Source organism: Nicotiana sylvestris, chromosome 1 (assembly GCF_000393655.2).
Source record: "Nicotiana sylvestris chromosome 1, ASM39365v2, whole genome shotgun sequence".
NCBI classification, from domain to species: Eukaryota; Viridiplantae; Streptophyta; class Magnoliopsida; order Solanales; family Solanaceae; genus Nicotiana; species Nicotiana sylvestris.
The window spans coordinates 182,483,947-182,498,026 of record NC_091057.1 but is presented as its reverse complement, the minus strand read 5'-3'; the positions used below and the strand labels follow the sequence as shown (position 1 = coordinate 182,498,026).

General features: G+C 36.9%; 2 protein-coding genes across 3 annotated transcripts; one reads left to right on the top strand and one right to left on the bottom strand.

Moving 5' to 3' along the window:
- Positions 1-311: 311 nt before the first annotated feature.
- Positions 312-7,083, top strand: LOC104217201 (phosphatidylinositol/phosphatidylcholine transfer protein SFH8-like). Of its 2 annotated transcripts, none has more exons than XM_009767379.2 (14): positions 312-695; positions 2,165-2,468; positions 2,884-2,983; positions 3,093-3,359; positions 3,469-3,546; positions 3,636-3,737; positions 3,831-3,880; positions 3,991-4,090; positions 4,267-4,356; positions 4,448-4,564; positions 4,857-4,989; positions 5,651-6,054; positions 6,493-6,567; positions 6,780-7,083. In XM_009767379.2, the coding sequence occupies exons 1-14, from the start codon at positions 662-664 to the stop codon at positions 6,798-6,800; spliced, it is 1,875 nt and encodes a 624-aa protein (XP_009765681.1). In that variant the 5' UTR covers positions 312-661; the 3' UTR covers positions 6,801-7,083. The 2 variants fall into 2 exon arrangements, with proteins under 2 accessions (XP_009765681.1, XP_070027986.1); XM_070171885.1 differs by having other exon boundaries at positions 4,445-4,564.
- A 214-nt stretch (positions 7,084-7,297) lies between these two features.
- LOC104217200 (phosphatidylinositol/phosphatidylcholine transfer protein SFH12-like) lies at positions 7,298-13,775 on the bottom strand. Its single transcript, XM_009767378.2, has 14 exons — positions 13,695-13,775; positions 12,990-13,115; positions 11,741-11,996; positions 11,021-11,120; positions 10,657-10,923; positions 10,289-10,366; positions 10,078-10,179; positions 9,945-9,994; positions 9,736-9,835; positions 9,518-9,613; positions 9,311-9,409; positions 9,026-9,107; positions 7,994-8,373; positions 7,298-7,680 (listed from the first exon to the last, which is right to left on the bottom strand). The coding sequence occupies exons 2-14, from the start codon at positions 13,033-13,035 to the stop codon at positions 7,591-7,593; spliced, it is 1,746 nt and encodes a 581-aa protein (XP_009765680.1). The 5' UTR covers positions 13,036-13,115; positions 13,695-13,775; the 3' UTR covers positions 7,298-7,590.
- Between the last annotated feature and the right edge of the window lie 305 nt (positions 13,776-14,080).

Here is a 14,080-nt window from a genome sequence, read left to right as displayed (position 1 = left end):
ACGAATTACTAATCTATGGACAAACAATATTTTCAAAAAAAATTTGAAAAAAACTTGCCAAAATGTATGGCCAAACGGGGCTTAGATATTACAATCAAAGTGACAAAATCATTACTCAATCACATAATATTGGGCCACCACAAAAACTTTTTTGGCGTTTTCACTCCAACCACTGTCGGCACATTCCTCTATTTCCCTAAATTCTTACCCTGACAAAATCTTTCCCTCCGCCACGTGGCATATTGTCACCTTCTTTTTGGGTCCCACAATTTCATATTCCTATTCAAATCCAATATACAGCTCACAGATTAACCCAACTTTTCTCTCTCTCTCTCTCTCTCTCTTTAACCTTTTCTCCTCTATCATCGCCGTCGCATTATCCGGTGATTATGTTTTCCTTACGGCGCCAGTAATTTTTCTATTTCCGGAAATACCCTTCCTCTACTTATTAATTCCACTTTTCCGTTACACTTAATTTTCTTTTAGATTTTTTTTTCTTGGTTATGCATTTATTGCCGTCTCTTCGACCTATATACTTGGAAAAGGTTGCTGCAGCAGAAATTCAGAATTTATCTTTCTGAAAATATTTTAGAGGGTATTACAAGATTTTGTGGAGCTGTTTTGATTTGTCGATCTACAAGAGTTGAGAATTCCGGCAGCCATGTCGGGTCCGTTAGATCGGTTTGCTAGGCCTTGTGAGTTTATTTGATTTTCTTTTATTTTCCATGCTTTATTTTTATTTTCGAATTTTAAGTACATTATTGGTCAATTTTAGTTTATAGCTATTTCTCTTGTTAACAATTAGGGCTTTTGACCTTCTTTGAACTTTTTCAGTTTTTTGACTTTTGATGACTGTATTGGAATGAGATGGTTCAGAATTGTGCTGAATAGATATAGAGGATTCATATAGTCGAGTCAACTATTTTTGGATTGAGGTTTTAGTGGTTGTTGTTTTTATTGTTTTAATCATAAGCACGGAAAAAAAATACAATTTCTGTTGGAGTGAAATACGTCCCAAAATACAGCATAATAAGATCCATATTGCGGACTCCAACTAGTTTGGGATTGATACAGAGTTGTTTGTGTTGATTCTCTTATTCCTTGGAGGGAAAAATATAATTTTTGGTGGAGTAGTGTGGATTTTGACAAAATCTACTTAGTGGCGTAGGTTAGGGTAAATTTGTGAATATTTCTACGGCACAATAGAGTGAGACTAGCCAGTTAGGAGTTAGACTAAGAATGTCATTGGTCGTCTATTGATGCAGGGCTTTACCTGCTAGTTTTATTATACCAGCCATCTATTTCGTATTTCGTATTCTGTATTTCATATCTCTTATATTGCTGTTATTTTATTATGCATTTTTATGGTACTAATATATCGGCTCCTGTTGCTTTTTTTGAGCCGAGGGTCTCCTGGAAACAGCCTCTCTACCCTTCGGGGTAGGGGTAAGGTCTGCGTACATATTACCCTCCCCAGACCCCACTTGTGGGATTATACTGGGTCGTTGTTGTTGTTGTTGTTGTTGTTGTTGTTGCTACTTAGTGGCGTTCTTTGTTTCTCCTGGGTCCTGCCTGGTGGTTTGGGTTTATCTGGGGAAAAGTAGGTCTCGACGACGACATGGTCATCTTCACTATAATTGTCAAGCACTCTGTTCGGGATTATCGACTGATGCAATACGACCCACATTCTGGTTTTTGCAACTATCACAATGAGCATAGAAGTGGGAATTTTAGTAAAAATGAGCATAAGGGTGATTCGGTTGAGGAGGAAGTATTTTTTCAATTTTAAGTCAAACATCGTATCTATTTCACTCCCTTGCTTTCCATCTTAGCCAATTGACCATTTAGGGCATAAGGTACAAGTGCTTGAAAGTCTAAATTACGAAAATGTATGGGAACTTCTTTATGAAAAAATCTACAGAAACATAAAAGATAATTATAGAATCATGTAGTAGAGAGGAACTGTTGTTATTATTTTCTGTTTATTCGCATATCGCGATGGGCTTTTAGAGGAAAAAGAGTTTGTTCTGTACTTGCTGAATTCTAGTTGACTTGTGCCTAGGACTTGTTGGTCTAGTTTGTTTTCTCAGTACACTTCTGCTTTACCCTTTTGGATATTTTGGAATTGATTTTCCCACTCCTAATCTTTTCCACCACTTAACAGGCTTTGAGGGGTCATCTGCACGTGAAGAGAGAAGGGAAAGAAAATCTGATTTTGAGAATTCAGAGGATGAGAGGAGGACGAGAATTGGTTCCCTGAAAAAGAAAGCACTGAATGCATCAACAAAATTCAAACATTCTCTTAAGAAGAAAAATAGTAGAAGAAAAAGCGAGGGACGAGTGAGCTCAGTTTCCATCGAGGATATTCGGGATGCTGAGGAGCTACAAGCTGTTGATCAGTTTAGGCAAGCATTACTTTTGGATGAGTTGTTACCAGAGAAACACGATGACTACTATATGATGTTGAGGTAATCTCCTGTTACCTGTAACTTCTACATGTATGTATGCGCAAAGTGATACGATTTATGCTGCATTGAGTTTACTGTGATGTTTCTGCGTGTTTACGAGTCATTTGAATTACATCTTTGATTTTTAAAAATTTATTCATATGGGTCTTCTGTGAAAATTGGATTTGTTTGTCAACTTCATTAAAAACTTTTTTACAGGCCTGCCAGAACTGGAACAAAAGATAGATCAAATGTGAGTATAGATGTTTAATTTTACAATAGGCCGAAATGCAAAAGCAAACACACATATATTACATGCAGCCGTATGGAGAATTTAAGGAGGATTTGGATCTCGAGTTTTCTGGTTGTTTCTTCTTTGTGTTGTCCAGTTCAACAGCATCCTAACTTATTAACAATTCTTCTGTGTTTGTTGCAGGTTCTTAAAAGCAAGGAAGTTTGACATCGAGAAAGCGAAGCACATGTGGGCTGATATGATTCAGTGGAGGAAGGATTTTGGGGCTGACACGATTACGGAGGTAACATTATCCCTCCCAGCATGTGGCTGGAATGGTGTTCTTTCTTTTTTGTTGTATGTTTGTAACATCATTTAGGCTGAAATGCTTTCTGAACTTAATTGCTCATCAGGAGTTTGAATTCCCAGAGATGGACCAAGTTGTAAAACATTACCCCCAAGGGTATCATGGGATTGATAAGGAGGGAAGACCAGTATACATTGAAAGACTAGGGAAAGTTGATCCTACCAAACTCATGCAAGTCACAACCATGGATCGTTATATAAAATACCACGTAAGAGAGTTCGAGAAAACCTTTATGATTAAGTTTCCAGCTTGTACAATAGCCGCAAAAAGGCAGATCGATTCAAGCACTACCATTTTGGATGTTCAGGGAGTGGTAAGTTACCTATTGTTTAGTTTTTCTTTCTCCACCTTTGATGATTTGAGAAGCAGTTTTTGGGCAAATACATGTTTTCCCTATCTTCATTTCCTATATTGATTTTTAGGGCTTGAAAAACTTTAGCAAGAGTGCAAGGGAGCTTATTATGCGGCTCCAGAAGATTGATGGTGATAATTATCCCGAGGCATGATTTCATCCCTGCCTGAATAAATATTATGAGAGTCTCCTAACTTTGGGATCATTAACACATTCTCCCCTTTTTGACATGTGCAGACTCTTCATCAGATGTTCATAATCAATGCTGGACCTGGGTTTAGGCTCCTCTGGAACACTGTTAAGAGTTTTCTAGACCCGAAGACAGCCTCCAAGATACATGTCTGTCGATGCTCTTCTCCTGTAACTTATAAAGTCTCTGTTTTACAAGAAGTTGTTGTATTTACTTTGTTACTGTTTTTTGGTTTCTTGTAGGTTCTTGGGAACAAGTACCAGAACAAATTGCTTGAAATAATTGATGCTAGGTAAAAGGATCTGAGTTCTTATTCACTAGACAAAGAATTCTGCTGTATTTGTTTGCTTTTGGTAGTATTGCTGGTAGTTTCCTTCAACATTCTACTGATTTTTTATGCAGTGAGTTGCCAGAGTTCCTAGGCGGTACATGTACATGTGCAGATCGAGGAGGTTGCATGCGCTCAGATAAAGGGCCATGGCAAAATCCAGATATACTAAAGGTAGTTTCAAGGGCCTCGCAGCCGATGTAATGTTATTTTCTGATGATGCGCTGTTCGTCACATCTTCAGGAAGACAGTTCGTCTTCAAGATGTTTTTTTAATAATGAGAAACAATCTCTTTTGGTGATGCAGACGTGTTTATATTTCAAACTAATGGCTTTCTTTTTCTGATGCAGATGATTGGTGAAGCACGGCGTGCCAAGCAGCTTGTTAAAGTTCTAAATAGTGAAGGGAAGGTAGTTTATGCTAAGCCTCGCTACCCAACGGTAGGATTTCTGCTGTATTTCCGAAGTATTAAGAAATATATCATATGGTTTGTTTTCCTTGAAGATGGTTACACATTTTTTATTTTAGCAGGTGAAAGGTAGTAGTGACACCTCTACTGCAGAATCTGGATCTGAAGCTGAAGATATTGTTTCCCCAAAAGCTGTAAGGAGTTATTCACATCTTCGGCTTACTCCTGTCCGAGAAGAGGTATACTTATCTATTTTAGCTCAGATTCATGAGCTGGCTTTTCTTTTATTGAAAGGAATCGTCTGGACATCACTTGATAAAAAAGCCCGTCTTACGTCAAACCGCGGCTGTCTATTTGACGTTCTTGTTTGAGATGAGCCTGAGATTCAAGATTGTGTCACTTAGATTAAACACATCCCTGTTCCTACCTTATTTAAAAATAAAAATAACCATATCCCTGTTCCTTTCTTGAATAGGAAGTTGAGCATATTATTTGTTATTTTCATATTTAAGTTTTTCTGTCATCAAACAGGCCAAGGCTATTGGAATGTCTGGCTACACCACAAACTTCCCAGGATATGATGAATATGTTCCCATGGTTGACAAGGCTGTTGATTCTGCATGGAAGAAGGAATCATCCCTTCAAAGACCCTCCACCCCCAAAGGTAAGAATTATTGAGAAGAGAATACACTGCTTATGAACAAACTATGAAAGGAAAAAAAGAGGGGGGGGGGGGAGGGGAGAAGAAGCATAAATATCTCTGAATTCGTATAGTTTATTCAAGTGGTAGTTTAAATTTTTTATTTTTGCACCTAATCAAGGAAAAAGAAAAAGAAAAACTAGCTCACTGTTTGGTGTACATGTACGTGCGCGCGCGCGCGTTTGCTTATATTTATGCAGTTATGATGTTGGTATTTTCCTTACTTTTTTCTCCTCTTCCATCAAATGAAGTTTTTATTTCACAACTTTGAATATTAATCATCCTAATTTGTTTCTTTAGTTGCATGCACTATTCAGGCTTTAAACACCTGCATAATGTGAATATTTTCTTTTCATGAAAAAACATAATGTGAATATTGTCTTTTCACGAAATAACAAAATGTAAATATTTTCTTTTAATGAAAATACAAAATGTGAATAATTTCTTTTTTGTTCAACTTTTACCTGCCACGTTGCAGTCATGCAACCAGACTTTCTGTTTGACCTGGACTACTATTCCATGGTTAACTTGGACATATTAGGCTGGCTGTTGCGCTAGTACAACAGTAGTCTCATAAATTTGTTTAATTTATAATCACATGGTGCCGTCTTGTTTACCTTTTCAGCGATGCTTCCACCAGCAGACTCACAAAAACCTGTAGAAGGTCTTCGTGCTCGAGTTATAGGACTTTTTATGGCCTTCTTCATGACAGTGTTGATGCTTTTTCGCTCAATTACATGCCATGTAACCAAGAAATTACAAGATTCATCGACTGTTGAAAACCAAGATGGTCAAGAATTTACTTTTGATGCTAGCACTAAAGAGGAGTTTCGGCCCCCTTCACCTACTCCAGCTTTTACAGAAGCTCAACTGCTCTCCGTTGTTCTCAAGAGATTGGGTGAACTTGAAGACAAAGTAAATACGCTTCAAGAAAAGCCATCTGAGATGCCTTATGAGAAAGAGGAATTGCTAAATGCAGCAGTTTGCCGAGTGGATGCCCTAGAAGCTGAGTTAATAGCAACCAAGAAGGTAAGCGTTTATGAAGTTCCTCTAAATAAGCAAGGAAACCTTTTGTTATTGCTCCATCCAGAACCTGCATTTTAATGTGCATTTTTTCTCTTTTTATGATTGTTCATCTGGCAGTTCTTCTTACATAGGGACTTACTAATGTATGGTTTAATTAATGTCGTTTGTAGTTTGAAATATTGTTGTGGCAGTTGTCTGTATGAAACACTTTGTACTATTTGTTAATCCCTAAAAGAATTTTACATAAGGAGAGAGGAAAAAGGGTTGGGGGTGGTTGGTTTTACTTTTGCTGGTGGGAGAGATTTTATTTTGCTGGGTGCAAATGCCAGTGTATGCATTTTATTAAATGATGTCTTGTTGAAAGTAACAGTTTTTTTTCCTGTATCACAAACATCTTTTGCCGTGGTTCTTGAGTCGATAACTCCTTCCCTGCTTGAACAGGCATTACATGAGGCTTTGATGAGGCAAGAGGAACTTCTTGCTTACATTGACGGTCAAGAAGCTGCCAAGTTCCAGGTGAGTTCCTGTTATATTGCATGGTATTTGAACAAACATCGGACTAGGACTTAGCCTAATTTGAAGTTGTTTCTGCCATATGCAAATCTTTTTGCTGGCTGAGAGAAAAAACATATTAATTAGAAACACGCGTGCGTTTTCCTCCTATTAATTTGGTGCATTATAATTTGTGCTTTGGTGCTGATTTACATCCACAATGCCTTGTTCTGCAGAAAAAGAAGTTTTGCTTTTAAGATGAAGATGCCTCAGGACGTTGATCTCGGATTTTCAACTGTGGTATCCAAATGAGATACATATTTGTAATGTATATGTTGGCAGTACTCGCAGTTATTGTGCAGTGGATCTGATGCGTTGAGTGCTTCCTTTTGTTCTTTTTTTTTCGGATCCTCTGTTCCATTTGCAAAATGAGGTGCATAAATTCTCATGATGTGAAAAGTTATATTTTCTGTAAGTTTGTTGTGAGTTTGTTTTTGACATACTGAAGTAATATTTGAAAGTGTTTTAATTCAGCAATCACTACCTGTGTTGTATTCAAGTAGAAACGCCCAAACTTTCTGCGAGTAGCGATTTTTAGTGCCTAAATACTTGAGCAATGGAACATTTCTCCATCTATGTGAATTGAAGTGAAACAATGAAGCTAAAAGAACAAGTAAAGCAAACAAAATAAGGAATAAAACAATCTAATGTATCTAGTGAAAAATGTTGCTGCCATTGAAAACAACTATTGTAATTTGAACAAAAGCAAACAGCAAACTGCTTTCATTTTTATTTACAGAAAATACAAGCCGATGTATAATGTGCCATAATATACGGCATTTACAATTAGAGCTCCACAGGATATATGGGTGAATGTAAATCTCGCAGGTAATGTAAAAAAATATTCAAGTGTTACAGAGTTAATTTTACAAATATTTGAGATCATTCAAACAGCCTTTTGTTGGGCAAAAAATCAACATCTCTGCATCTATCTAAAGAAATTCAAACAACCCTATAATATTTCCAATTTGTTTCAAGCTTTTGCGCTTAGAAAACAAAGAACTTCTTCTTCTTCTTCTTTTTCTTCTCAAGGGCGGATAGGAGCTCTTGTTGACGAACAAGAGCTTCTTCAAGAGCCTGCCAGTTAAACGTAAAATATATTAACACTCTTACTCAAATCTTATTGGACTATCAAACTTCTCAATCACATCATCTGGTCCCAAATATTAGTCGTTTTGGCAAACTAGATTTGTTTCAAAATATTTGACGTTTTAGAAAAACAATAGGAAGTCATTATTCATTACCTGAGATGTTTAAGGAGAGATACGGATAGTTTAGACAAATACTCTTATGATTAAGTCTATTGAATGTCCTTTTAAGGATTGTGCAGAAACGTTAAAAGACAGATAATATGGACCAGACGTAGTAAAGAAAAAAAGCGGATAAATACCTTCTTGGTAGCAGAAAGCTCTTGCTCCAAAGTTTCGACCCGGTTTATGGCACTGTTAAGCATTTCCTCTTTCTCAGGTGGTAAAGATGAAGGTTTATGGCTAAGAGTAATGACCTTATCCTCGAGTTCTTCCATGCGTTTCATCATGCTAATATAATCTTTTGTGGAGATGACATGTCCATTTAACTGAGGCTGTCCTTTAATTATTTCAGCACTACACAAAGAACCAGCCAAGAGGGTAGCATCTGTAAGTTTTCTTGGCATGTTTTTAGTCATCCGAACCAGTGTCACGATGCCCATGACTAAAGTCATCACTCCACTGAATACGGGGTTGCTAAATCCTTCGGGCGATTTACAAGTATCGTGCACAGGGAAGAAATCTGTAGATCAACAGAGGAATACAAGTTTATATTGCAGAGGAATGAGCAGAATGAAAAAATGGTTATTTGAATCGGCAAAACATCAGCTATGGAATGAGAGTGTAACGGAAATGGATATTAGGTCTAACTCAACTTCAAAAGTTAGCTCATAAGGTGAAGATGTCGAATACCAAATAAGGAGACAGGAACTCATTTTCTCAACCAATGTAGACACTTAACAACAATATTTAGAAGCAACAATCCAATAGCAAATAAAACTGTAAACATGAGTCAAAGCAAATTGGCCAACACTAGCGCTTCCGTGCAGTAATTCGACCAAAGGTGATCCTATTACAGGAACAGCTTCACGGACGTCTACTGGCTGTAGACCTCCGGAAAACAGATGCATGTAAACTGAATATGAAGAAATCTAAAAGATTTGATACTCCCTGCATGCCCCGGGACATTTGGAGCGTAAACAACAGAACATGGGGTCTAACATTGGATAAACCAAGAATTGAGATGGATTTGACTCTAATACTATATTAAGAAAATGAACCTTGAACTCAATCGCGAAAGCTATCACATGAGGTAAAGATTGCTCAAGACCATATAACCAACAACACATTCCCTCAACCAAGGTGAAACACTTAATAATGGGTGAGTATTGTACCTTTAGAATTGGCAAAGTTGTTAGCTTTTACAGCTTTATGCCAAGTTGCATCAACAGCCTTGTCCACGATAGGGATATCAAACTGAAAATTAAAACCAAAACGTAGAATTTGGATTAGGGTATAGTAGAGGATGAATCGCTTGTATTACAATACGAAAACCATATAAGTATTAGAGAAGTGAAAGAAGCTGAAAAAGCTACTCTTCCTGTCGATATGTAGGTGAAAACAAAATTGCAGTAACTTTACTTTTTAGTCTAAAATTTGTGGAGGAAGAAGCAACTTACTTCCTCGCGGACAGGGGAAAGCTGGCCATATGCCACATTATCCCTTTGAACGTTGGGAGAGTCAGTTCCTTTTTTAAAGGAAGTGTTCTTCTTTACATTCTGCAACATTGAGGGACTTCATTACTCATCTGATATATTTAACCACTTCATAATTATATGAAGAATAAAAGTAACTGAGAAAAACAGCAGACATGAGAGTATGCACACCTTGGCATTGGCATTGTCATCCTCTGGGATAGTTTTCTCATCAAATGAGACCACCATTTTGTGTGAGCAGCATTTATGCTCACCATTGCGAACCATCTGACATCAAATCAATCACAGATCTCAGGCATGTCAAAGGAAAGTGATACTACTGGGCGATAATGTGCTGTCAGTCGACAGCACTGAACATGACTTATTAAAATTACAAGGTTGAGAGTTACCTTCATTATTTCTGGATCATTCCACGGGCCTTTATCAGAAAGCATGCATCCTCCTTTATCAGCACAAGTACATGTGCCACCTAAGAACTCTGGTAATTCGCTGGTAAAACGCAGTACAACCAAATCAAAATTAGGCTCTATGCGATAATCTAATCAGCAATGCACAATTTCACCGTAAGTAAAGAGTAATTAAATACTACTAGAGTTACCTGGCATCAATTACTTCAAGCAATTTGCTTTGGTATTTATTGCCTAGAACCTAAAAAGAAAAAGAATGATACTTCAGTTATTCTAATGAAAATGACAGAAACAGTACTTGGAGTAAGCTGATTATGGACTTACATGGATCTTTTGAGTGGTCTTTGGGTCAAGGAACGACTTGACAGAGTTCCATAAGAGCCTGAATCCAGAACCAGCATTGATGATGTACATGCGGCACAAGCTCTACACAGCGAATAAATGATTCAATTCAAAGAAAGGACTTAAAAAACTCTCATTAACATATGAATTGCTGTTATGCAGGGTTTCAGCTGAGTGAAAGAGAAAGAAGTACCTCAGGATAGTTGTTGCCGTCAATAGCCTGGAGGCGTTGAATGAGATCCCTTGCTGACTTGTTGAAGTTTTTAAGTCCCTGAGGCATTTGAGTAGATTAGATTAGTAATCCGAAAATAAGGGGATCTTCACACAAATAGCTGACTGGATTTGCTGTTTACTTTTATTAGCTAGTATACATAGATTATATACTGATTATTTGCGGTTATACACATTTTATACAATCGCCGATTATCTTTAGTTTAAGCGATTGGGTGAGCTTCTATTTACGTTAACTTCAAAAATAAGTCAGGTTATCTGATACAACACCGTTATTGCATAAATAAATTAAATCCTTCTTATTTAAGTAGTTTTGAGATCCAATCGTACCACTCCTTGGACATCCAGAATGGTTGTGCTTGTGTCAATGTGTCTTTTGGCTGCAAGTGAGCAGGCTGGCATTTTCTCGTTAATGGTCCTCTCGAACTCCTGTACGTGGTACTTGAGGTATCGGTCCATTGTCGTGGCTTGCAATAGCTTGACAGAATCTACTTGACCAATTCTTTCAATGTAAACTGGTCTGCCTTCCTTGTCAACTCCATGATGCCCTTGAGGATAGTACTTTAGGACTTCTTCTTTTTCCTTGAAGTCAAAGTCCTAATAAAGATGTGCAAAAATGCATTGATCAGTTCCTAAAAATGTGAGAAATCAAATAGTTTTTCCAACAAATTTTTCACTAGCATTTTCAATATACCTCCATTATGGTGTCTGCACCAAATTCCCTCCTCCACTGAAGCATATCAGCCCACATCTGCTTTGTTTTCTCAATATCGAATTTTCTAGCCTTCAAGAACCTGTGTACATCAATCACAATGAAAACATGTATATTTCGAGAAAATGTCCAAATTTATCCCTCTACTAAAATATCTTAATTTTGCCCTTCGTTACACTTTAGGGCCATGCATTGTCGTTAGCGAATCCTCTCGTATTTTCCCTTCAACGGAGTTCGAACATGGGATCCAGGTTTCAAAATACTTCGAGAAAAAGGTCAAAATTTGTCCCTTTACGTTTGACAACAACAATATACCCAGTATTATCCCACATCGTGGGGTCTGGGGAGGGTAGTGTGTACGCAGACCTTACCCCTACCTTGTGAAGGCAGAGAGGCTATTTCCAAATTCCAATAAACCCTCGGCTCAGAAAAATATAAGCACCACATTAGCCCTCTACTTTTGAATATGGTTTAAAGTTATCCTCCGTTTCTCCGCTTGGGATAAGGACAAATACGAGATGATTTGCTAACAACAAGGGCATGAATGACCCCAAAGTATAACACAGGGACACAAAATTTAGATATTTTATCTAGTAGGAGGATATCTTTTTACCCTTTTCTTTATATAAAACATCCCTTTAGCATGAAAAAACAAAGGTATATTTCTATCATGTACATAAGGAAATGAGGATTTTTGGTTACCTTAGCATCAAATGATAATCATCATGTTTTGCGGGAAGTAATTCGTCAAGGATAAGTGCTTGACGGAAAGCATCAACTGCCTTTAATTCCTCGGCATCATGTTCATCCTCAAAACCAACAGACATGACTCTACTGTGTCTGCGGCCCCTCTTTGTTAGAGAATTCCTGAACTTGGCGGAGGCATTAATTGCCGCTTTCTTGATAGACCCAAGCCTAGTCTTCCTCTCATCCTCGTCCATGTCAATCTTTTCTAGACCTGTCAAATATGAAATTAAACACATGCACAGAGGCGGATGCAACATAGTGTTTATCGGGTTCAACTGAACCCGGTTCTTACCCATAACTTTAAAAATGTAATGGGTTCAATACTAAACGTTTTAAATGTTGAACCCGTAAAATTAAAATTCTCGATCTGCCTCTGCACATGCATATGCATGTGTTGGCTTAGAAATCAAGGTGACAGAGCTTTTACAGCAAAGCCATCCGCAGAGGATACTGATATGCAAGACATAGACTAACAACAAAACAAAATGGAGTTAAAACTTGTGGAACTTTTGCATATTTTGGAAAAAAACATATGACAGGATCAAGGATGCCCTGGTGGGAAAAGTTACCCAAACTACCAGTGCTCAATGGTGGAGCCACAGTTCCTGTCACGGGTTCGGCTTAATCCAGTAGCTTTGGTTCAACTCATATATTTGTCTCAAGTTTTTTATTAAATATATATAAATTATTAATTTAGAAACCAATAACTTAAAAGAATAAGGATCCCGAAACCATAAACTTAAAATCTTGGCTCCGCCTCTGTGCTCAAGGGTGGAGCTAGATGGACACAAGGGGGTAATTGAACCCGCTTCATTACAATGTAAATAGGGAAAACACGATATTTTTTGCATATACATAAATTGTTGAATTTCCTTTGCATAAGGGAAGATTATAGTGCAGTGACAAAGGTGATTTAAAAATTTGCTTTAGTTTATAGGAAATCAGGTGTTTTTTGTTTTACATTTTTTGAATCTCCTTGCTATAATTTCTGGCTCCTCCATTGCCCGTGCTGGTGGAAGATAACATATATCTTGTAGAATAATCGAGGTGCGCAAGTTGGCTCAAATACCATAGTTATTTAAGAAAAAGATCAAATGCTTCAAGTACATAGCTAACAAAGAACATGAAGATGGATAAAACACCAATTTTGTGTCAAGTTTAAGACTATAAATTAAATGCAGCACGCGGTTAATTAAAAACTTACTTGGCCTGTGTGGTCTTTCAATAGGTCCTGATTTGTAGTCACTCATGATTGAATTAAGTTAGCTGTCTGAGCACAGGGAGATGATTGTCAAAATTTGTCACAATCGGAGTTTTAATCTTCCTACACCTTTTCAAGTAAAAAAAATAAAATAAAAGGAAGTCAGAATAGAAAAATATTTCAAAAGCACCAGTAGAAATAAGCAGTTGATCACTGAAACAAAGATTTCGTTCATATTCAAAACAAATGTAAATTCATCAATATAAGTAGTCCAAAATGCAACGACAATCATAAAGTGAGCAAATTAAAGCAAAACAAACATGACTAATCTCAAAACAATGGGGGTTATATACTTATATCAAATGTGGTCATGTGGATGCCGTCTATATTCAATGGGTTCAACTCGACTCAATATTTTCAACATGAGAAATAGATATTTATGTGAAAACTACTAAAATGCTAGCAAATGTCTGAATCAACGATTCCAAAAGTACAACATGTTTCAGGCTAAGAACCTTGAATTTTAAGACCATCGTATTTAAATCATGAATCAACCGTCTAGTTATATACCATAGCATTTTACGTGATAAATTCCAAGAATTCTTGAAGAATCAAGAAATTAGAAAGTAAGGTCAATATTGATGGTATAACATGCAAGAAAAAACGAAGGGAAAAAAAGGAGAAGAAAATGGAGATGAAAATTATTACCAGTGACATGAGTGGCAGGGACATTTGAGAAAATAGGAAAGGAGTTGTGTTATATAACATCGAATTAATAGTCAATCTCCGAAAGTATTGGTGTCCCAATAACTTAGCTAATGGACAAGCGCTAATATTTCTTAAATTATTTCTATTTTTCTAATTAGGAAAATAAAAAACATAAATGCGCCGACACCTATCATTAATATTCTGGTTCTAAAGATAGAATTTAACATGGTGATTTGGATAGAGAATTTGACAATATTAATGGTACTCCGTGATTCTCTTGTACACGTCCTTAAAAAAACTTAATTAGGATGAAATTTTGACTACTTTACCTTTATTCATGTCTTGATATTTAATCTTTCTTTATTAGTATTTGAACAAGATTATCC